This window comes from Sinocyclocheilus grahami, unplaced genomic scaffold, assembly GCF_001515645.1.
Source record: "Sinocyclocheilus grahami isolate Dianchi unplaced genomic scaffold, SAMN03320097.WGS_v1.1 scaffold233.1, whole genome shotgun sequence".
In the NCBI taxonomy this organism is placed as follows: Eukaryota; Metazoa; Chordata; class Actinopteri; order Cypriniformes; family Cyprinidae; genus Sinocyclocheilus; species Sinocyclocheilus grahami.
The window spans coordinates 1,916,692-1,941,484 of NW_015505412.1; the positions used below are offsets into that span (position 1 = coordinate 1,916,692).

General features: G+C 37.2%; 3 protein-coding genes across 6 annotated transcripts in view; all 3 read left to right on the plus strand.

Moving 5' to 3' along the window:
* Nucleotides 1-9,540, plus strand: part of ildr2 (immunoglobulin-like domain containing receptor 2) — a 20,230-nt gene extending 10,690 nt beyond the window's left edge. The window contains exons 4-9 of one of the 3 annotated variants that reach the window (XM_016288594.1): nucleotides 666-722; nucleotides 3,627-3,773; nucleotides 3,858-4,031; nucleotides 5,678-5,879; nucleotides 7,035-7,698; nucleotides 9,022-9,540. In XM_016288594.1, coding sequence (XP_016144080.1) covers nucleotides 666-722; nucleotides 3,627-3,773; nucleotides 3,858-4,031; nucleotides 5,678-5,879; nucleotides 7,035-7,698; nucleotides 9,022-9,057 — 1,280 coding nt within the window. In that variant the 3' untranslated portion in view covers nucleotides 9,058-9,540. The remainder of the gene's footprint in view (nucleotides 1-665; nucleotides 723-3,626; nucleotides 3,774-3,857; nucleotides 4,032-5,677; nucleotides 5,880-7,034; nucleotides 7,699-9,021) is intronic. The other 2 variants (XM_016288595.1, XM_016288596.1) reach the window with 2 other exon arrangements.
* A 1,088-nt stretch (nucleotides 9,541-10,628) lies between these two features.
* Nucleotides 10,629-16,033, plus strand: ildr1b (immunoglobulin-like domain containing receptor 1b). Of its 2 annotated transcripts, none has more exons than XM_016288597.1 (9): nucleotides 10,629-10,688; nucleotides 10,781-10,901; nucleotides 11,383-11,553; nucleotides 11,674-11,823; nucleotides 12,371-12,490; nucleotides 12,574-12,720; nucleotides 13,283-13,408; nucleotides 13,903-14,780; nucleotides 15,284-16,033. In XM_016288597.1, the coding sequence occupies exons 2-9, from the start codon at nucleotides 10,844-10,846 to the stop codon at nucleotides 15,320-15,322; spliced, it is 1,689 nt and encodes a 562-aa protein (XP_016144083.1). In that variant the 5' UTR covers nucleotides 10,629-10,688; nucleotides 10,781-10,843; the 3' UTR covers nucleotides 15,323-16,033. The 2 variants fall into 2 exon arrangements, with proteins under 2 accessions (XP_016144083.1, XP_016144084.1); XM_016288598.1 differs by having other exon boundaries at nucleotides 10,672-10,688; nucleotides 10,809-10,901.
* A 1,884-nt stretch (nucleotides 16,034-17,917) lies between these two features.
* The window catches only part of LOC107597567 (NADP-dependent malic enzyme, mitochondrial-like), a 10,864-nt gene continuing 3,988 nt past the window's right edge, over nucleotides 17,918-24,793 (plus strand). The window contains exons 1-7 of the mRNA XM_016288698.1: nucleotides 17,918-18,088; nucleotides 18,615-18,799; nucleotides 19,462-19,595; nucleotides 20,337-20,486; nucleotides 20,650-20,725; nucleotides 20,795-20,956; nucleotides 21,292-21,449. Coding sequence (XP_016144184.1) covers nucleotides 18,620-18,799; nucleotides 19,462-19,595; nucleotides 20,337-20,486; nucleotides 20,650-20,725; nucleotides 20,795-20,956; nucleotides 21,292-21,449 — 860 coding nt within the window. The 5' untranslated portion in view covers nucleotides 17,918-18,088; nucleotides 18,615-18,619. The remainder of the gene's footprint in view (nucleotides 18,089-18,614; nucleotides 18,800-19,461; nucleotides 19,596-20,336; nucleotides 20,487-20,649; nucleotides 20,726-20,794; nucleotides 20,957-21,291; nucleotides 21,450-24,793) is intronic.

The window sequence follows — 24,793 nt, forward strand, 5'->3', positions numbered from 1 at the left end:
GCCCAGCCAGAGCCCTGACTTAAACCCAATTGAGCATCTCTGGAGAGACCTAAAAATGGCTGTCCACCAACGTTTACCATCCAACCTGACAGAAATGGAGAGGATCTGCAAGGAGGAATGGCAGAGGATCCCCTGAAAAACTTGTTGCATCTTTCCCAAAAAGACTAGATCAAAAGGGTGCTTCTACTAAATACTGAGCAAAGGGTCTGAATACTTAGGACCATGTGATATTTCAGTTTTTCTTTTTTAATAAATCTGCAAAAATGTCAATAATTCTGTGTTTTTCTGTCAATATGGGGTGCTGTGTGTACATTCATGAGGAAAAAAAAATTAACTTAAATGATTTTAGCAAATGGCTGCAATATAACAAAGAGTGAAAAATTTAAGGGGGTCTGAATACTTTCCGTACCCACTGTATATATATATATATATGCAGACTTTGTTTATACTTTTGCATTTGATTTAGTCTCTAAACCAACAATCATGCTTAAAACCACAAATCAAGTTTTCAAATCAGCTTTCAATTTACACTTAATTAATCCACAGCCACTAACAGAGTAACTTTTTTCATAATAACACACAAGCATTTACCCACGACCCTAAACTTTGAACTTTCATCTGCTGCCCTCTGCTGCTGTTTATGTCTGATCTTCTCCCTTCTCCAGGTAGGACAGGTGTGCTGGATGACATCCTGCCTGAGTTTGATTTGGAGATTATGCCAGGTATGCCTGCCATACCTCTCTCTCCCCCTGCCCTTTTCAGTGGGTGCTCTCACACAGGTCTTTTCCAGTTCACTTGCTTCATTTTCTGCTGCAATCGGCAAACTCCAAAATGCTCCAATCTGATCTATTCCCTCTGAAAAAAAAAAGAAAAAAGAAAATTTAAAATTACAGGACATATCAATGATTGATGTTGCATAACATTACTGCAGATTATACTATATACTGCATAACTTTAACTAATCACATGATTGTTACTTTTTATAGTTACTTACTTTTACATCTCACCCTCTGCTGAAGCTTTCTCTCTTTCAGAATGCTAGCAGTATTGCTTGCATTATATATATTTTTTATTTTAAGCCACTTGTGTTAAAGACAGCTTCACTGATTATAATGGGAGCAATAATTTTGCTGCGTCGCATCACGCAGCTAGCTTGCAGTGCAGACATGCTGTCACACACGCATTCACTGTATAGGTTCTTACGGCACCAAATTATATGGAAATAAGAGGTTTTAAACTATATCTGATGGCAAAAAAAATGAGGTAAATAAAAAAGTAACACTTCTTACATTTATTGTTTTACATTTGAAAAGTGTATTATATTAGGTTGGGTAAAAATACAGATTTTCGGATCTCAGCGTTGCTTCTTCCAACCCTAGGATTGGCAATGTGCCAGTGTTTTTTTGCATTGTGCAGTAAAAGAAGTCATATTTCACCTGTGTTTTCAGTCCAAATCGAACATGCTAAGAAGACAGTGTACCGCAAAATAATAGCGGAGGAAAAAAAGTATTTGCAAGTTGCAAGCAATAACGTGCAGTGTGACCAGTGTAGTCTGATTCACCAACAAATGACTCTAATGAAGTGGTTCGTTTTAGTGAATCAAAAACATGCAGTAGAATTCACAAACAAATGACACTCATAATGAAAGTGTATAAACAAATATAGAAGTATATATTAGCTAATATCCCAATGAAGTGTGTGTGTGTGTATACAAAAAATTTGAATATTGTGAAAAAGTTCCTTTTTTTTGTAACTTATTTAAAAAAGTGAAACTTTCATATATTCTAGATTCATTACATGTAAAGTAAAACATAAAAAAAAATGTTTTAATTTTGATGATTAGAGCTTATAGCTCATGAAAGTCAAAATTCCAGTGTCTCAAAATATTAGAATATTTACATTTGAGTTTCATTAAATTACCATCCCTACAGTATAAATTCTGGGTATCTCTTGTTCTTTGAAACCACAATAATGGGGAAGACTGCTGACTTGTCAATGGTCCAGAAGACGAGCATCGACACCCTCCACAAAGAGGGTAAGTCACAGAAGGTCATTACTGAAAGGGGTGGCTGTTCACAGAGTGCTGTATCAAACCATATTAAATGCAAAGTTGACTGGATGGAAGAAATTGGGTAGCAAGCTTGAGAATACTGTCAAGCAAAGCCGTTTGGAGAGAGTGGACTGAAGCTGGAGTCAGTGCATCAAGAGTCATCACGCTCAGACGTCTTCAGGAAAAGGGCTACCAAGCCACTTCTGAAACAGAAACAACATCAGAAGCATCTTACCTGGGCTAAGGAGAAAAATAACTGGACTGTTGCTCAGTGGTCCGACTCCAAAGTCCTCTTTTCAGATCTGCATCAGTCCTGCATTTCATTTGGAAATCAAGGTCTGGAGTCTGGAGAGGCACAGAATCCAAGCTGCTTGAAGTCCAGTGTGAAGTTTCTGAAGTCAGTGATAATTTGGGGTGCTGTGACATCGTCTGCTGGTGTTGGTCCATTGTGTTTTATCAAGTCCAAAGTCAATGCAGCCACCTACCAGGAGATTTTGGAGCACTTTATGCTTTCATCTGCTGACAAGCTTTATGGAGATGCTGATTTCCTTTTACAGAAGGACTTAGCACCTGCCCACAGTGCCAAAACCACTTCCAAGTGGTTTTCTGACCATAATATTACTGTGCTTGATTGGCCAGCCATCATGCCTGACCTGAACCCCATATGGAATCTAATCTATGGAATATTTTCAAGAGAAAGATGAGAAACAGTCGATCCAATAATACAGTCGAGCTGAAGGCTCAGTAGTGCCTCTGCAGTGCCACAGGCTGATCGCTTGCATGCCACACCACACTGATGCTGTCATTTGCGCTAAAGGAGCCACGACCAAGTATTGAGTGCATAAATGAACAAACTTTAAAGAACTTGAACTTTTCTGTTTTGCAAATCCTTTTTTTGATTGATCTTAGGTAATATTCTAATATTTTGAGATCCTGGATTTTTGACTTTCATGAGCTGTAAGCACTAATCATCAAAATTAAAACAAAAAAAACATTTGAAATATTTTACTTTACATGTAATAAATCTAGAATATATGAAAGTTTCACTCTTTGAAATAAGTTACAAAAAAAAAACTTTTTCACGATATTAAATTGTTTTTAGATGCACCTGTAAATTAATTGCAAAGTTTAAGCTCTGTTGCCATTTAACATTATGATGATGTGCAGATGTAAGCAATCTGAAATCAAACTGGGATATTTTAAACCCAGTCCTGCTATTGTGGTCTGCTAACAAACATTTCAACTTCTAAAAAAGTAATTTGGTTATGTCCTGTTCATTACCCCAATCGGCCATAAGGGCTCAGAGGCATATAATTCTGAACATTCTTGAGTTGAATAAGAGGTCCGCAATGTATACTGTTGGAATTTTAACACCACACCCAGAGGAAATTCATCATTAGGCCCTAAGAGAGTCCAGATAAGAGGTTGTGCATCATTCAAGCTCTCCCTTGTGGTTGGTCATTTTCAGAGACTTCCTATCCTGTGGGCAAAAATGATTTCAGGGCAGCACTTCTTTCACGATCTGCTTTTGCCACAGAAACCAAGTCTCCTGATGAGTCTTTTTTGTCTCCTTTAGAGTGGGTATTTGTGGGAGTTGTCGTCCTTGGTAGTGTGCTCTTCCTGTTGTTGGTTGGGATCTGCTGGTGCCAGTGTTGCCCTCACTCCTGTTGTTGTTATGTAAGCTGCTGCTGCTGTCCTGATACATGTTGCTGTCCAAAACACTGTGAGTACACAAACACACATACATACTACACTCACATTGCCCGTATTCACAACCTGAAAAAAACATTCCCACTTGCCTTCAAAGTATATGAAGCAGGGAAGATGGCAAAGAGCGGCCAACCTCCTCAGATTGCCATGTATCAACCTTACTACGTTCCTGGTCTTCCTGTGCTTCCTGTGGTCCCTCCAGCCGCACCATCCATCATTGAACCCAAGTTGACTGTAGTGGCTCCTTCAGTAGAAAACAATATAGCTGGAGGTAAGTGACAATACAGCAGCATATAAAAAATGAAATGCTAAATATTTTAATGTCTTTGTTTGTTCTTTGAACACATCTGTCTGAAGTGAATCTGCATTTGCACTGAGTAACTGCATATGACTGAAGCAAGTCTGCATCATATAACTCAACGCAAACTCAACTAATATCATCTTCAACTGCACTGTAACTTTAATCTCAGGCTGTCCAGAGTATTTAAAATGTTTAAAGGAATTGTGGTCAGATGAGACGAGAGTGTTTGTATTTGTGTATGTGATTTTGTAGGAAATAGAATGTCAGCTGAAGTTTTAAAGATAGTAACATTGCAGAAAGCTTGCTGGCATTGTGAAGGTAGCAGCTGTGTTGTCTGTGAAGATGGTGAATGGTTTCACAATGTACTGTATGTGTGTATCAACAAGTAAAAATGCCCTGAGCTGAATGGCAAACACTAAAGGGGCAATGGGATTTTTAAACTTGATTGACCAGTTAATATTTATTAATACGTTAATTAATTTTTATATTAACCTATCATTTTAAAAAGGAAATATATTAATAGTTTTTTTTTACAAAATAGTGCAAATTAGCATGAGAGTGCAATCCCATAAAAGCGCCGATGGAATTGGAAAGTTCTGCAGGTGATTTACTGACAATGCGCGAATTAAAGAACACAGCCAGATCGTTTCCATAATGGCTCAAATACCAGTAAATTGACTAGCGCAAACCTCTGTGTATGAAATTTTGTGTCTGAAAGGGAAACTTGTACAAATGCATATGCAATAAGGTCCACTGCAAAAATAGACCTGCACTTTTTCAGCACTAATTTTGTGTCTTTAGTAAATCCTGACACTAGTTTTTTTTATGCCAAAAGAGGGTTTGCATTGGTGCAAGCTGTTAGTAAATCTGGCCCTTAAATGTCTATTTATTTGTAAATTTTTAAAGCAATTTATTGATTTTATACTTTTACATTAAACTCCATTAAAATATATAAGTATAACTGTTTATAGGCCAATTTATTAATTCATATTTCTATTTTTAAATTAATATACTGAATTTTTTTATTTTATTCCATGTAAGCCTGTATGCAGTCAGCATGTTACTGTACACAGAATTTGTTTGTATATAAAAAAGAAAGGCTGGATTTGAGATAAGTTAGTAAAAAGCTACCAATGGTCAGCTGACACACCTGATGGCAAGTCTAATGCATCATCATCATCATCATCAGTGTCCTATTAAAGGTCAATGATTGTTTACAATCTGAACACTCCCCAGTGGACATGTCTTTTACATTCATCTTAAAGGGATAGTTCATTCTCAAATCAAAGTCGGTCATCATTTACCTTCATGTCATAACAAACCTGTATTTTTTTATCTTCCTTGGAACACAAAAGATTATATCTTGAAGGATCTTTCAATTGCTTTTGTCCATACAGTTAAAGTCACATTGATGACAGATTTTTCATTTTTAGATAAACTATCCCTTTAAAATACATCTGTGATTGTGCAAGTCAAGACGATTCATAATATTCTAACCAAGTTCAGAATTTCTCACAAAGATAGATTTTTTGCTGCATATTACAATGACAACATATTTGTTACTGCAATAAAAAAAAACATCAAGAAAGTCCTTAATGATGATGTCATTGTGTCAGCAGCTGGCAGCCTATCAGAACTGAGCTCTCTGCATGACGGTGACGTAGACTTCAGGCAGACCTATCGACAGGTCCTGAGGAAGGCACTACCACCCATCAGTGACCACATGGATGAGCCGCATATTCGAACAGCATCGATCGGCCATAGGCTTCGCCCCTCACATTATCAAAGCAATCACTCTCTGGATGAGCATGACAACAGGTACAATTCAAGTGTGTGTGTGCATGACCTAATAATTTAGGACAGGGGTTTTCAAACTGGAGACACAAGAGAGAAATGTTTCTTGAGCACCATATCAGCATATTAGAATGATTTCTTAAGGATCATGTGACACTGAAGACTGGATTAATGATGCTGAAAATTTAGCTTTGACATCACAAGAATAAATAACATTTTAAAATATATTAAAATCACGGTGGCTGAGAGAACTGCAAATAGAAAAAAACACCTGCAAATTAAGAAATCATCTTGTGCTGCAAATACTCACAACACAACCAAAAACAGAAACACGTTGCAAATATGCACAGACTACATCAGAAATGTTTAAGGGAACCGCAACAAGTGAAGAACCTGGGACATGCTTATAAAAGTCTGCTCTGAAAGGTGTTTTTTTTTTTTTTACATCCTGATCATATGATTCCTTCGAATTTTTTATATTATTAGCCTAAATAAGCTGACGAAATGCACAATAACTGTAACTGAAACGCTATGTAAGCTGGCTACTTTTACAACTTCCCAACAAAAATTAATAGCCTATATATATTTATTATTACTGTATATAAAAATATATACAAATAAAAAGTGGTTACTATAGTTAAACCATGGTAAATTAGCCACACTAACCATAGTTTTACCATGGTATTTGTACAACTGTGGTTATACAAATGGTGATCAATACATGGTTACTACTTTTACTATAATAAACCATGGTTCACTTTTGTAAGCATTGTTAGGGTCCCCCATTGTGGTCTGTGCTACTTGCAGCGCATTTTTGTGTTTGGTTGTGTTGTGAGTATTTTCAGCGTGTTTTTGTGTTTGGATGTGTTTTGTGTATTTGCAGCATGTTTTTGTGTTTGGATGTGTTTTGTGTATTTGCAGCACAATTCTGTATTTGGTTGTGTTGCGAGTATTTGCAGCACATGTGTTGTCAAACTGAAGAAGATATTTTCTTAATTTGCTGCTGCTTTTTCTATTTGCATGTGTTGTCTTAAATTACAGTGCGCTGAGCTCTCTCGGCCACCATATAAAATAGAAAACAGTTATTTTAAATTGTATATATATATATATATATATATATACAGTATATGTATAAAAGTATATATGTTTGCACTAATAATATCATGACTGTTTGTGCAGATGGAACTGTCGTTCTGAGCACCTGCCCCGCAAAGCCTTTGACGCTAGGGGGCGCACAGGGTCACTAGATGAGCTGGAAGAGTTTGCTATGTCATACGGCCCACACGGTCATCGGAGAGGTGACTTTCGTGGACCTCAGCGAGACTTTGAAATGGGTCCAAGGTCGCGAGACCATCCCACATCTTACCGAGATGGGCCACGGTATTCTCGAGGTGATGATGACAATGACGGCTGGCGCCGTCGAGGCTCACCACCTTCCCCGCCAAAAAGGTGCAACACTGCCGACAGCGAGCGTTACCTCGCTCGACAGAGGTCTTATGACGATACCTACCTGAACACTCTGCTGGAGCGCAAGGCTAGGGGCCACGGAGAGCGAGGGGGGAGGGTTGATGATGACAGTGACACACCTTCAAAAGGCAGTTCCAAGAAGAGCAGTGACTGTTACAACAGCAGGTCACCTAGCCACCGCCCCGAGGAGGAGGATCCTTTACCTCCGTACTCTGAGAGGGAGGCGGAGAGGTTTAGAACTGAAGAGCATATAGGGAGGGAACGGTACAGGACTGCTGATCCTGCCATGCGGCCTTTTTCATACACACGTCCAGCCCATGGACTGTCCCATACATTACAGGAGCGCAGGGAGGACAGGGACAAATCAAGGAAACTGGTGAGTTACTTGTAATCATCTGCCCTGGTTTCTGTACATTGAAGGGTGGAACAAACTTCCTTCAAGCCTAAAAAGAAGAGCCAATTCAGATTCCATTAATATGAAATGTAAAGTCTCAAATGTTAAAGAGCACAAATAAGTGTTCTATCCTTCAAATCAAGCAGTATCTTGTAAAAAAAAAACATCTCAGCTCACCATCTATGTATATTCACATAGTCATCAAGTAATTTCAGACATAATGCTCTTCTCATACCTGTGGTCTTTTGGGTTATGTAAGGTCAAATCCAGCTTGCAACATCTCTCAATCCCATTTCCTGTGATAAATGTGGCATATGGGGTAACAATAATTTTTTTAAATAAAACTTGTTGTTATAGCTTCAAAATTTAGGGAGCTACTGGACGGGTAAAATTATGATGTTTATTTTGAAGTTACCTGTTTTTAAACATTTTATATGTTAGATTGAATTTCCTTTTTCCTTCTCAGACTTACCTTTCAAAAGTTTGGGGTCAGTACTATTTTTTTTTATTATAAATTAATATATTTATTAAGCAAGTATGCATTAAATTGATGTAAAGTTACAGTAAAAACATTTATTATGTTGCAAAATATTTCTGTTTCAAATAAATGCTGTTCTTTTGAACTCTCAAATTATCAAAGAAAAAAATCCTGAACAATTTTCATAAATATTAGGCAGCACAACTTTGTTAACACTGAAGACTGGAGAAATGGTTCCTGAAAATGTATCTTTGCCATCACTGGAATTAATTGCTTTTTGAAATATATATACATTTTGAAAACAAGTATTTCACAATATTACTGTTTTTATAGTCTTTTTGATCAAATAAATGCAGCCTTGGTGAGTATAAGATCTTACTGACCCCAAACTTTTGAACGGCAGTGTATATAATAATGAAATATAGAAATAAACTCAAAGTTGTTCTTATTTTATCTCAAAATTACATTTTTTTAATATTTTTTCAACTCCGAGGATCTTTTGTCAGCCTATATTTTATTTTATACTTATGTCATTTGTTTTCCAAAGAGGGACTCAAAGAAATCTGAATATGAAATTATTTTAACTGTACAGCATGTCATTTTTTTGTTTGCTGAAATGTAAATTGTATTCTTTACAAGAATGTATGTAAATGAAAGTTCTCTGATTTCTCAGGCAGGTTTTATGTGTTTTTGTTCTGTTTTCCTGATTGTATCATAAAAGGCATCACTAACTCTAATGGGCTCACAGTACAGCATTACACTGGCACACTAACAACGCATCATGCTAATGGGTGTCTAATGTGTGGCTCTTGGTGTTTTTTTAACAGACCACTCATCTAAGCAGAGACTCACTAATTGTGTGACGTCGTCAGACTGAGCTGACATCATACTAATAACATCACCATCCAGCTGAAGAGAAATGCCCCAGACACTAAGTATCAATCTGTCAGAAAGACACATTTTATGCAGGATCACACAGACATGAAGAGCTTGGGAACTTTTGCTGGTCAAGGGCAGGAACGTAGTGTGTGTGTGTTTGTTTTTATTTTCTGTATTGATAATAATGTCAAAAAAACTATTTTCGTAATTAGTCCTCAGACTACCGCTGCACTAAAAATATCTTAGAAAGGACTTTAAATTGTTCAAATGACATTCGAGTGCTTTAAACATTCCTTGGTATTTTGTATATCTTTAGTACTGTAATGGGACGCTGTCTCTGATATTTCAATATTGCCATTGCCTTTGTTTGCACTGTACTGTACATTTGTGTCAGTGTTAATCAGTTGGCTCTCGAGGGAAGCATGAATGATTGTGCTTTTGATAATGTGCCATTTATTTGTATTTCACGGTTTTAAAATAATGACTTTGATATGAACACTTGCTGTCTGTTTTTCTTTTCTTCTGATAACCTTAGTGTATTCATGATAAAAATATATCCCTGTTCTTTATCATCAATATCAGGGCATGACTACTTGCTTCTTTTGGTCTTACTTCAACATAAGAAAACAAATACAGTAAGGCATTTTTTAGCAATACAGAATCTTGGCCATGCAGGAAACTGGACAGGACACAGAAAAGGAAAAGATGATTCTTTCCAGGATGAGATTACAATAGCAGGAAACAATCTGATACAAGCCCTCACAGGTGTTTAGTGCTTTAGGTTTAGATCTCTGTACATGCCGCTTTCTTTCACATTGTGCCATAGTTGATAGTTAATAGTTAAATTTATTATTAACGATTAATAAAACATCCTTTCCCGCCAATAGGATGTTTACACTCTGTATAGGAAAAAAAACTAAAAACATAGCAACTCCCCATATGAATATTATGTGTGATGGCAGTTTACAATAGTTTAAAAGAACACAGCTCATTCAGAACTTAGAGCTGGAATTAATTTACTTTTTTTTTACTTGCAATTTTTGGGAAGATAGCATGGTTATAATGTTACATCATCAAACACAGTTCCATTCTGAGAACAGTGACCAAAAAGACTCAACGTGCCACAGTCGAGTTTACTTTTTCCTTTTCCTTTAACCAGTCTAAGCTTGTTTGCTGGTCTCCACATCTAGTCAGGATTGCCTGTTGGTCAGTTTTACATGGATTTTAATATTTTTCAGCTGGCGAGGCAGCAAAACTAGAACGTTGGGAAGACGTGGCCCATTGATCCGGCAAGGGACGCCCCCTGGTGGTTAAATGTGAATAACTACAAATATATTGCGTAATTCTATCGAATAAAGTAAACAACGCAATTAATACTTTCACTTTGAGCGATGAAACATATTTACATAATAATATAATATTAATAATAAAAATGTGAAAAATAATTTAATTTTGAACAATAATCAATGAATAACTTTAAATAAAGTAACATGACCCAATTCGGGTGTTGCGCACCTGTTGGTGGGTGGAGTCTGTGGCGTCATCGTGGAATGGGGGAGGGGAATCAGACTTCCAAAGAGCAAAGGTGTGTTTACACTGACTCGAGAGAATTTAGGTAAAAATAGCAGGATATATTTGCGTCGCATGTTTTACGTTGACATGATGGCCAGCATACATCGTCTGTATTTGTTTGGTTCGCAAATATAGGATTTTTCTGTTTTTTGGAAAAATACAGTAAAGGAAAAAAAACCTTCCGTGTTACCGAGAAACATGAGAGAAACACTGAAGCTCAAGGTGCTTGCGCTCGTGCTCTGCGTATTTCCAACAGGTAAGTCGGCATTCAAAATAACTGTCAGGGTTTAAAATTGAATATTAGGAGTTTCATTTAGTGGCATACCACTTTTAAAGAATTAAAACAATTTCTGGTAATTGTATAAATTCAGTGGCGAGGTTAATCATCCACAGGTGCAAACATGATTGGCAGATAATCCCGATCACGTGATTTACAAGCTTCATGCCAGCAAAAATGTTAATATTATGTTTTACTGAAACTTGATTTTGATGTGTAAAATAGAGATTTTCAGGCCTGGAATAGAAATAGATATAGATTTAAAATAGTTAAAATATTTAAGAATATACTAAAATATTTAATTTGCTGAAAATGGTTCTTTGTGAGTAAAATCCTTATGAAATGACTAACTAAATAAATCAAATTAACGACTGGAAAAGTAATGAAAGCTTGTCGGTCAGAAGGTGTGGAACCCTGATGCAAATGGTATGTTAACTGATCCCTCTCCCTTTATTCTCAGAGCTGTTGTCTATCCAGGTTACGGTTCCTCATACAGAGAGACACACAATGTTGTTTGCTTCTGTCACTCTGCGATGCGACTATTCCACTACTGCAAACCTACAAGATGTCCTGGTCACATGGCGATACAAGTCCTTCTGTTTGGACCCAGTGCTGGAATATTACTCAGCAGGTGAGTGGTGTAGGTCAACTGAATATAAAAGGCTTTTTTTTTTTTTTTTTACTTTTTTTTGGTCTGAATTGATTACATGTGGTGATTGATGTGACCATGTAAGTTTCTTTCTTTCTTCAGCATATCAAGCAGCTCTGGGTCTGAAGCAAGACCCAGCCAATGACTGTCCAGACAGTCAGCGCACTGTCCGCATAGTGATTCAGAAAAGAGGCCTCAATGAAGCTATTTTGGGGACAGAATATCGAGATCGCAAGATATACGTACAAAACAGTGAGTCTGGACATGCAGGAGCAATGACAAATCAATGACAGATTTATATTAGTATAGCAGAATGCTTCCATAAAATGCTTATAAATATCAGTTGTCACTCTGTATCTCCCAATAAAAACACCCAATAAAAAATTAAGTAAACTTAGTGTGGGATCTTTTTATAATTATCCTAAGAGGCTTCCTAAATCTTATTATTAAAAAGTATGAGCTATCAATCAGAACAGGTTTTGATAATATTGATAATTTGGAGGCATAAGTAATTCATTTATCAAATGATATAGCAGGCTTTATAGGATCAAATTAATTAGTGTAGACAACTGTTATGTGACAACCACAGATGTAGGCATTTAGAGAATCACAGTCATAGGAAACAATTTATTACATGCTCAGAAGTTGGTCTTAGAAATCCCATTAGTCAGATCTTCTCACATCACATAGTTTTATATATATATATTGCTGATTCCTTACAATGTACAATTTATGTTTGCTTGATTAAGGTTTCACTAACAAGAGCCAGTAATTTAGTTTTTCTGTATGTGTTTCTCAGATGCTGACCTGGTTATCAATGAGGTGATGTGGTGGGACAACGGCATGTATTTCTGCTCCATCGATGCAGCAGGTGATGTTGTGGGAGACTCCGATAAAGAAATCAGACTCATTGTGTATCGTAAGTATCAACACACTGAAGCCTTGTTCAACCACAAAAACATTATAGATGCTGATGCTGGTCATACCCCCTCTTCCTCTCAGACTGGCTGACTGTGCTGCTCATCGTCCTCGGTGGATTGCTCCTCGTCATACTGATTTGTATCTGCTGCTGCCAGTGCTGTCCTCAGAACTGCTGCTGCTATGTCCGTTGTCCCTGCTGTCCTCGCACTTGCTGCTGCCCAGAAGAAGGTATCCACGTGCATTGACTCTTTATTGCTTTAGTATCTTAGTCTGTGCATTTATCACACCAGATAATGTTACAATATTTATTTTTTAACAATATTCAAAATGTTCTACTTCTGGTGGATATCAGTTCTTTGAAATAAATGTCTACTGATTACAAAATCTCATTCTGCATAACAATTGATTAGTTTGTCAATAATATGTTTTATAATATATATGTAATGCATATGTTTTTTTCTTTTTGACAATGAAAACTAAATAAGTAGACAGACAATACAACAAAATATGCATTATAAATATAAATATTTGTATTATTAATATAAGTATTCTTTTAAATAATAATATGAATAAAATTCATAATAATTTATTATAATTATAATATGTGGAACCCTTTTAGCATTTTAACAATGAAAACAACATAATGTGCTTTATAAATAATAATATTATTATTATTATTAAGTATTATTTCAAATAAAAAAAATATATATTTATAATAGTTTGTTGTAATTTTATTGAAAAATAAAATAAAAAAGTGAAATATTTCTTCCATGTTCATTTGTCTATTTAGCGGTGATGCACCACAAGATGATGCGTGACGCTCAAAAAGCAATGGTACCGTGGCTCCATGGCCAGCCCATCTATGCCCCCATTGCCTCAAAAGCATCTTCTCAAGCAAACCCTTTACTATATTCAGGTCAGTATAACTTCCTCTAGTAATCTGCTAATGTATGTAGTGCTGCTTCTGATCAGTAATGACTTGACACATAATTTATTATAATTATAATCTGTGGAACCCTTTTAGCATTTTAACAATGAAAACAACATAATGTGCTTTATAAATAATAATATTATTATTATTATTAAGTATTATTTCAAATAAAAAAATATATATTTATAATAGTTTGTTGTAATTTTATTGAAAAATAAAATAAAAAAGTGAAATATTTCTTCCATGTTCATTTGTCTATTTAGCGGTGATGCACCACAAGATGATGCGTGACGCTCAAAAAGCAATGGTACCGTGGCTCCATGGCCAGCCCATCTATGCCCCCATTGCCTCAAAAGCATCTTCTCAAGCAAACCCTTTACTATATTCAGGTCAGTATAACTTCCTCTAGTAATCTGCTAATGTATGTAGTGCTGCTTCTGATCAGTAATGACTTGACACTCATAATTTGTCCTCCACAGGGTCTTTTTCTGAAACTTCATCCAAACACAACCTTCCCATGGCCCCGATGGTCATTCCTCCTTCTCAACCTGTCCTGCCATTCGTACCTCCCCACGGATACCATGCCAATGGCAGCATAAATGGAAGTGTACGTGGTAATAACCAGGTGTTAGATTTTCTGGAGAACCAAGTAAGAGGGATGGATATGGCTGCCCCAATGCTTCAGCCTCAACAATACTACACAGAAGTCCCATTCCAAAGCCTTCCTCATCAATATGTGTTCCCACAACCCCAATATGCAACTCCACCACCTCAACCCATACCCCAAGCTGTACCTTTATCAGCCAGGCCGCCCAGCATGCTCTCAGCCCTGGACGAGATGGGTGTCCAAGGTGTGGAGCGCAGGGTCATCCAGCTGCCTCCCATCGTGGGCCGAGCGAAACCGAGCTCTCGGCGGACCAATGATGGTGGAAGACACCGGCTATCTAATCATTCCAGTGGTAGCTCAAACCGCAACGGTCATCATCGTGATGATTCCCGGAGGGAGCTGTCATCTTCACAGAGAGGGACGCAGATACAGCGCAGCTACAGCGACGGGTCAGACTGGGACGACAGGCGTGGAGCCAGAGGTTCATCAGGACGCAGACGAGTTTCGGTTTTGGATAGGTCTTGTCCACGTGTTCGCAGTAAAGGGGAGCTTCTGGAGGAGCTGGAGCACGCGACAAACCGCAAAGACAGGAGCTATTCGCCTTCTCCACGTAGAGGCTCCTGGAGTTCAGACGAGGAGGACAGTTATAGAAAACGGAAGAGATCTCAAGGGAGATTGTCTGAGAAACCACCAGCTTATTCTACCATTGATATTTTGCCTGGCCACAGCAGGAGGAGTGACTACTTCTCGGTAAGAATGTAGATTTAGGATTTGTTCATCACTAAGAAGCTGTGATTTATATACTGTGGTGCCAAAAAGGACACATTTAAAGAGAATCATTCACACAAAAATGAAAATCCTGTCATAATTTACACACTTACGTTATTCCAGTCCTGTATGATTTTCTTTATTCTGATAACACAAAAGAAGACATTTTGAAAAATGTCTCCGCTTGTTTGAATGTTATTGTATGAACAAAAACATATTCTTCAAAATACCATCTTTTTTGTTCCGTAGAAGAAAGTCATACAGGGTTGGAATGAAATGAAGGTGAATAAATGACCATTTTTATTTTTGTGTTTAAAACTATGCTTTGGGTTTGCTGAAATGGAGATTTGAACAAAAAAATAAACCGCATAGTATTTTTAAGTCATTTTTGATAAGTGTCTTCCAAATGAATAAAAATAAATGTAAATAATTATGGTTTGTCTCATCATAAAAATATATATAATTTTTTTATTTTTTTTTAACAGGATAAAAGCTCTCGCAGTGGCACGAGTGTTGTGATCTGAGTCACTGCCTTGTCCTTCATTTCTAACTTGATCTTTCATTACTCACCAGTCACCACCTACAAGTGAATGTCTTCTGGACTACTGTCATTGGGACTAATTGTGTACTTCAGCACAATAATTAAACGGTAACCGCAAATGGCCTGCAATAGACCCCTGGAAGATAGTGAATGCACTGTACATCTTTTTTACACTTTATTTTGTGTTTTAATTCTACTTTTAGATGTTAGATGTTTATCACTTAAATTTTTTGTTTTATATATGTAACTTTTCACTGTTTACACTGTACATTTTTAAATTATTAACCACAGCAAGGTTTCTGGTATTTGATCAGTACAATTTATAGATGACGTTAACATTGATGGCACTTCAGCTGAAGGTTTTACATAAAAGAGCCTCTTTGGTTCATCTAAGGTTCTCTGTTTACTTTTAGTTAACCTTTGTTTGGAGTAGTTTTAATGTTGATTTGGTTGTTGTCTTTGTCTTTTCACAGTGTTGTTATCCAAATACAATCATTGGGATGATTTAGACTTGTATTTGAGTATGTAGTATGAGTACATATCTATTGTTATTAGTTGCATTGCAAAAAAAGAGCAGCGCTCATGAAAAGCTACATAAATGGTAGTTTCCGAAACAAAAAAATCTTTGTATTTCTCATGTGCTGAGAATTTATGTAAACACTGCCTGCAATAAAGCAACTTTTTACAGTCTTTTAGACTAGAGATCTTACATTTTCCAGCATGTTTCATGATTTAATGCAGAAACGTGTACTTTTTGTCTGTAGATTAAATAATTATATAATTTCTTTCTAAAGCATATTCAAGCGTGGTAATTTCGTTCGACATGCGTGATTAAGTATCTGTTTTCATCACTCATATTTTAAATGCAAACGTTTGAATAAACAAAAACACTGGGAAGCGCCAGCGTCACAGGCCGATTGCGAGCCGCCAATAAAAAACTAATAATAACTAGATAAAAAAGTTCAAGACAAACTTTAAGTTGGCTTGAGAAAAGCCGGACCAGAAAGTTTGAAAATTTTTTAAAAGTTTAAGAAGTTTAAAAAAAGTTTTATGGTTTTCAGTCTGAAATAGTTTGAAGTTTAAAGTAGTTTTAAAAGCTTAAAGTTTGAATGTTTTGAAGGCAATACAGTCTGTCAGAGATAGATAGATAGATAGATAGATAGATAGATAGATAGTAAGAAAGGAGTCAGGTGATAGATAGATAGATAGATAGAAAGGGTCAGATGATAGATAGATAGATAGATAGAAGACCTAGGGGCGGTTGCTAAGGTACTCGGGGTGGTTGCGGTGCGGTTGCTAGGGTACTCTGGGCGGTTGCTAAGGCATTGCTATGTGGTTGCTAGGGTACTCGGGGTGGTTGCTAGGGTGTTGCTGGGGTGCCCGTGGTGGTTGCTAAGGTGTTGCTAGCATGTTTCTAGCATGATTAGCATGTTGCTAGCATCATTAGCAAGTGACTAGCATGATTAGCAAGTTACTAGCATGTTGCTAGCATGTTTCTAGCACGATTAACAAGTGACTAGCATGTCGCTAGCATGATTAACATGTGACTAGCATGTTGTTAGCATGATTAGCAAGTTACTAGCATGTAGCTAGCATGTTTCTAGCATGATTAGCAAGTGACTAGCGTGTTGCTAGCATCTTTAGCAAGTGACTAGCATGTAGCAAGCATGATTAGCAGGTTACTAGCATGTCGTTAGCATGTTTCTAGCACGATTAGCATGCTACTAGCATGTTGTTAGGATGATTAGCAAGTGACTAGCATGTTGCTAACATCATTAGCAAGTGACTAGCATGTCATTAGCATGATTACCAAGTTACTAACATGTCGCTAGCATGTTTCTAGCATGATTAGCATGCTACTAACATGTTGCACGCATGATTAAAATGTGACTAGCATTTTGTTAGTATGATTAGCAAGTTACTAGCATGTCGTTAGCATGTTTCTAGTATGATTAGCAAGTGACTAGCATGTTGCTAGCATCATTAGAAAGTGACTAGTATGTCGTTAGCATGATTAGCAAGTTACTAGCATTTTGCTAACATGATTAACATGCTACTTGCATGTTGTTTGTACGTTTCTAGCATGATTAGCATGTCGCTAGGATAGATAGATAGATAGATAGATAGATAGATAGATAGATAGAAAGAGATAGATAGATAGATAGATAGATAGATAGATGAGTTTGAATGGGTTAGAAATAGTACATAGAAAGGAAGTCTGATTGAGTCTAATGGGCTTCAGTGTGTTTAGATTTGAATTTTGACAGTTGGAGTTTGACGGAATGTTCAGATGAGCAGAGACTTTTCAATTCAAGTCTATGGGATTTTTATGATTTTTAATATTTAATTTGTATGAAAACCGTCTGTCTGTAGAGTTAAAGCTCTAGGAGGAGTAGCATTCAGAAATTTTAGTCTCAGAAAAAGAATATTATTATTATTAAGTTTAAGACGGATTTCAGTAAGTTGGCTTTCTCAAGCCAATTTAAGAAGAAGAGTCACATGCCTCCAAAATCTTCCGTTTGTTTGAAACGCCGTCATTCGCATCGCCTCATTCTATTGGCCACTTCTGCCCAAAAGGGGCGGGCCCAAGTCGAGAGCGTTGGGAAGCGAAATTGTCAACCTGGATCGTTTCTATCAGTCGATTACAACATCATCTACAGATAACGCGAGTCAGTGGAGACGGGCAGCAGCTCAGCGTTTGGATTAAACCTAGTGAAGCAGAAACTGCCGGTGGATTAGCTGTTCTCAGGTAATTACGCGGCTTTGCTTGTAAACAAATGTCTCATTACAGAACAATGACAATGCTAAACCTCTCCCTAATGTGCATTTGACCTGAAACACATTCTGTTGTTAAAATAAAGATGCGTAGCGAATACAGATCACAATACATAATACATTTGCGTTGTTTTTTTGTGTTCTAAAGGCCTTGTTTACAATTGGAGAGGACGAACTTGCTGAACTTGCAAAAGCTGTATTAGTAATTTTTTTTCTTTGTTGCACCATGACACCTCTTTATAATAAAACAATTATCATGATAACCACAGTTTATGCGCCAGTGACTGTAAAATCATATTGTTGGAAATCCCTGCTTAAGTTGGTACAGTAGCTGGACAAGTTAAAAACAGCCCGACCATCTGGTTTGTTGCTGGTCTAAGGTGGTCTACTGACTAGAAACCAGTCAACAAACCAGCATAAACTGGTATTTTGCCATGCATACCAGTATAGTGAGCTTTCAAAAAGAAGCTTCTCTGAACCTGAATGTTCTTATTTTGCAGGAATCATGAACTCTCTCTCGGGTAAGAGTGTGCTGGCGCTGTGCAGGGTTTTCTCCAGTCCCCTGTCTCTCCCTCCTGCTATCCTAGGGGCAGTGAGGGTCTGTCACTCAGGCGTGAACTCCAAGGGCACGGTGTTCACCAAAAAACGAGGCTATGATATCACCAGGAACCCCGACTTGAACAAAGTAAGCATCTTTATGGTTCAAACTCAGTGAACTTATGATCTACGTGACTAAGCAGCTATTAGATTGTCAGCAGCCGGTGCTTTGATGTGATTTGATAACGTTTAGTAATGCCAAAGTCCCCACAGATAAGAAAGTATGAAAGTGGCAGTGTGAGATCTTGAATCTAAAAGCAAAGACTTTGGCCCCTACCAAGCATTAAGAGGAGATGCTCTGAATATGCTTAGGTTTCTTAAAATCAATGCAGAGTTGCAGGATATGACACAGGGGTTTCGCTGAACACTTTTTGCTGGGTCATGAAAATGTTTCCATTTAAATGTTTCTTTGCAATCTGTATCCTGTTTGCAAAGACTTTCAGGCCAAGATGAGGACTGGGCATGATTGAGAAGTGTAGAACTTTAAAACCATGATGGATGGAAACTGTTAAGATGTAAACAGTGAGCGGAGAATCCAACAGGGGAGGGTGTCCATGCTTACTTCCCATTGGTCAGAAATAAATAGATCCAACATGTGATGCATCTACCCTAAGCTGGAATGTTGCCCGGTGCAGACCCAGTTGCAGGGTGGTAATTTGTATTTAAACCAGACTGTAGGAGGAGTGCACTTTTTTTTTTCATTTGCAGCTATCATGTGTTGTTAATGAAGTTATGGTGCTGTGTTAACAGGGCATGGCGTTCACCATGGAGGAGAGGTTACAGCTGGGTATCCATGGCCTGCTGCCTCCCTGTTTCCTCTCTCAGGATGTCCAAGTGCTTCGTGTTATGAAGAGCTACGAGACACGCAGTAACCCTCTCGACAAGTAACCAAACTTAATCTGAAACATTCTGTACATACTCTGTATGATCATAGCCAATGAAAAGCACAGTGACAATACTTTTCTTGGTCCTATTTCCTATTTATACTAAAAACATTGGGCCTCATTTACGAAACGAACGTACGACAGAAAATTGAGCGTACAGTCGTTTTAACGCAAAATTTGGAATTTATCAATATGGACGTGAGCGGTGGCTACGATCAAATCTCACGTCTGGTCTCAGCTCGTGTACGCAAGTTTTTGAGTTAGCTGAAGTTGCGCACAGCATCGTAAATACGGTGGAGAATTGTAGATTGACAGCATTTTGTTCATTTTTATATTCCTGACCATCAAATGAATCTCATTAATCGATCGTTAATCAGTAAAATTAGAATGTCTTTTTTCTTTTTTTTTTGTACAGGGCTTTAGCTTTATATGCGCGAATAGCAGCATAAACGACCATGAGGATATATTCAATCGTCGCATCATGCACCTGCAGCGCTTCTGTGAAAGGAGAAAAACAGAAATTAAGTTTATAAAAGGAATCAAATCAATAGGATCACACAAAATATATAATAGAATCACACAAACAACATTAGTTCTAGCGTTGCCTGACATTTCAGCCATTCATCATCAAACTAAAATGCAGTCCACGTTAGATTGATAAATTAGGCCCATTGTGTTTACATTATTAATTTCCATTATACATTTCCTATTTATACTAAAAAAAACATTCTGACTCTGCAGATACATATTGCTGATGACACTGCAGGACAGAAATGAGAAGCTTTTCTATCGTGTGTTAACCTCTGACATTGAAGAATTCATGCCTATAGTCTACACTCCTACTGTGGGCCTGGCCTGCCAACAGTATGGCCTTGCTTTCAGAAGACCAAGGTGAGGTATATACATACTCTGGACCTGGAAGGACTTGTTTAGCCAGATCTATTCTGAATCAAATGCTTTATAAACACTTAGACTAGTCCAACCAGTTTTTCTTAGCTGCATGGTGAACGTGCAGTATAAGTCCCATATGATTTTGACTTTTTTTTTCTTGTAGAGGGTTATTTATCACTATCCATGACAAGGGGCATATTGCCACCATGCTGAACTCATGGCCGGAGGAGGACATTAAGGTTTGTTTAGAGTGATAAAGTGTCATTCGGTGCCAGTAGATGGTTGTTTCATTGTATGTGCATTAATAGGCCATAGTGGTAACGGATGGAGAACGAATCCTGGGATTAGGAGACCTGGGCAGCTATGGAATGGGGATCCCAGTGGGCAAACTAGCTCTGTATACAGCATGTGGAGGAGTGCCACCTCAGCAGTGCCTGCCTGTGCTGCTGGATGTGGGCACTGATAATCAGGTAAAATTAGAATGGCATAAACCAGTGGTTCTCAAATCTGTCCTGGAGTACCCCCTGCCCTGCACATTTTGTATGTCTCCCTAGCTTCAAGAAAAACTACTGAATGTCTACCAAAAGATTTGATGTCATTAAATTTGTAAACTTCATTGCATACTGTAAATTATATTCCCTGTAATACCAATAAAAGTTATCACAAAAGAACGAAAGTTATCACAAATGGATGAATTTTGACTTTGCATAAGTTTTTAATAGTAAACGGTAGCAAATCTGTCACACTGTACTCTGTTCACTCACTATGTTTCATTCTTTCTTCCCAAACACCTCTTTTTCTTCAGATTGTGGACCATGCCTACAAACAGGGCATTGCCTCCTGGTACCCTGAACCCAAAGATAAAGAGGCCTTTGTTTTATCCCAAGTCTATAGCTCTGACTACGACTCCTTCACTCTGGATCCATACAGCTGGCCCAAGGATGCCATGAAAGTTCAGAACGTGTAGATTATTCATCCACAGCCCACTAAAAAGGATATGCTCATATCAGTCACATGCCTTATTTCTCAGTTCATAATCATCTGACAATATACACTCCAGCTCCAGGCCACCCAATCCTTAAACAGTAGCTGCTCCCACTGATTTGGCACGAGATGAGCTGTATCCGCTGAGGGCTAACAGCGATAAAAATGTGCAGTGTTCATTCAAGCTCAAATTGTCTTCAGAACAGTGGTTCAGTTCAAAAGGAAAAATGCAGCTACGTTTAAAGCAGTAACAAGCACTTTCCCAATTAACCAGGCAACTGAATTAGTGATCTTCTCCGGTTTATTAGTTCTAAGTTAGCATTCTGTAAGTAATTTCTTTTATCTCTAACTAGTTATCCACTCCAAATATTTAGCGTTCCTGGAAATGCAAATATCAATGTAGGGAGAAACTATTTTTGTACAGCGAAATAACTTGGACTGCCTGGGTCAAATGTTTGTATGAAAAGGGATTTTCATTAGGTAGGTAGGTAAAGTAGGTGACTGCAGTGTGAATTGACTCCTTTTGCAAGTTCAATTTGTTTTTTGTTTTTTACAAGTTGTCTATGCCAAAGTTTATCTAATTTTAAATGAATTATTGTCATGCATCAATGAATACTGGAAATTGTTAGCTTGAGTATATCAGTTTATTTAAGTGTCCACCTGAAAAGCAAGCTATATATGTGTTCATTGCAGCGTGTGGAATTGTTTTTAACATTTCTCCTCATTTAGAAATATGCTTTTGCTTATTAGTAACGCACAACTATGGAATTATATTTTCAGATATTCAAGGAGATTTTGAAGGGACAGTGACTTTTAAATAAACACTTAAAAAAATAAATGGGTTTTACGTTTATTTAATGAGAGTGAGCTGCTATCATGGCCTATAGTTTTTCTTTTCATGTATATGTATATACATGATCAGTTACTCTAATACTCAATTAATTTGTATCATTTTCATTGTTATCATTATCAATATTTACAAAAACAAAAAAATTCACATTTGTATCACAATAAACTAATCTTTGATATCATCATTTCTCATCTGACTGCACTACTGCATCAGTAAATATCAAGTTCCACCAAAAATATTAAAATAATTGATTTGGTGATATGCTGCAAGGCTTAAATCAGTGAGGTGAGTGATCACCTATTTTTGTTTCTCTTGTATGATATAATCTACTAATTTGAGAATATTTATTCTATTATCTATAATTGAATATAGAGTTTTGAATCTCATAATCTGTGGGCTTTTGTCTCATTAGTCAATTAAGAGGGATAACTGAGTAGCAGTCGCTTTTTGAGGGCGCTTTGTTGCACAGGAATCTGCGATGTGTCATTGAAACCCATTGAAATACAGTCAGTCACAACGAACCTATAGATTATTTTCAGGTGCTCAGGCAAGACTCAACAGTCAATAACAGAATCAACCTTGCATGACAAATTTCTAAATCTGAAATCCAGTGAAACAGACATTTAAATTGACTGAGTATTATTTTTACATTTAATGAGTATTGTATCTAGTGAATGAAGTTTTCTTGGGTTTGTCACAACACAGTACAGTAGTTTAAAGGGAATCCTACTGAATCCTTGACTGCTCAGGTGGCTGAAATAGGTTTAAAAGATGAGACTAAAGTGAGACAAGAGATGATCAAAAATGGAGTCAGCATAGACAGTTGCTAAAGGAACTTAAAGATCAAGATTTTTAGAAAACATTTTTTCATATTTTTATGTGGGTTGAGCAGTTAAAAGGGATTTTGACTGATAATATTGAGTGAGACACGAGTACAGGTGCGTCTATTCTCCCAATTGTGTAATCGAACGATACCATTTCTGAATTTTGGGACTGTCAAATAGGTGATGGCACAATCAAACAAATTGCCTATTAGAAATCTGTATGCTATTTGTGGACTAGTCTGCCCACGAACTTTGTAGGACAGATAGTTACAGGTGCATCTCAATAAATTAGAATGTCGTGGAAAAGTTCATTTATTTCAGTAATTCAAGTCAAATTGTGAAACTCATGTATTAAATAAATGCAATGCACACAGACTGAAGTAGTTTAAGTCTTTGGTTTTAATTGTGATGATTTTGGCTCACATTTAACAAAAACCCACCAATTCACTATCTCAACAAATTAGAATATGGTGACATGCCAATCAGCTAATCAACTCAAAACACCTGCAAAGGTTTCCTGAGCCTTCAAAATGGTCTCTCAGTTTGGTTCACTAGGCTACACAATCATGGGGAAGACTGCTGATCTGAAAGTTGTCCAGAAGACAATCATTGTCTCCCTTCACAAGGAGGGTAAGCCACAAACATTAATTGCCAAAGAAGCTGGCTGTTCACAGAGTGCTGTATCCAAGCATGTTAACATCTGACATGGACATATAGGCTGATACATTTTTGAGCGTGACCCACAATGACTAATCTTATGCAAAGGGGGTGTTCGCAAACACCCTTCTGAAACGTAAAATGTCAAATGGGACACATACGGTCTCGTGGACTTAACGGACAGGCAAACAAGTTGAACACTAAGGCCGCAAGACTGCGAGTGCACATGAAGGGTGCCATTTGGGACAGGGCCTTAGAGTGTAGTTGGACCTTCAAGTTCCACTCATTAGTCTAGTCAAGTCGTCTCATCACCTTTATTTATATAGCACTTTTAACAATACAGATTGTGCCAAAGCAGCTTTACAGTATCAAATATATTTGATAAATAGTGTGTCAATGTGTAAACATTGTCATGCATTCGTTGTATTCCCAATTGTAAAATAACCAACAAATGAATTGGGTAACACTTTAGAAAAATGGTCCGTTGTTAACAAGTAACTATGCAGGAAGTAATAGGTAGTACTACATTAACACTTAACTTAATACTATTAACCAGAGGCGGACAGTAACGAAGTACATTTACTTGAGTATTGTACTTAAGTACACTTTTTGTGCATCTGTACTTTACTTGAGTATTATTTTTTCTGGGAACTTATGACTTTAACTTCACTACATTTGAAAGACAAATATTGTGCTTTTTACTCTTACATTTCTATCAAGGTCCTCGAAGTAGAAAGTCGTTAAGTAGCAGCTTTGAAAGTCAGTGGGTGATTCTTCTTCTCTAAAATGTGACTTTTTTTCAGACAGTTTATCAGTAATCACTCTTGTAGGGCTACATAAAGTGATTTCTCAGCATTTTTTGAACACTGGCCAGTTGCAAATGTGATATTTACAACAATTCAATAACAGGAAGTTAATATTGTGGTATATATTAGACACAATATTGTCTGATTTTGCTCAATTGTGTAAGTGAAAATATTACCTATAAAGCC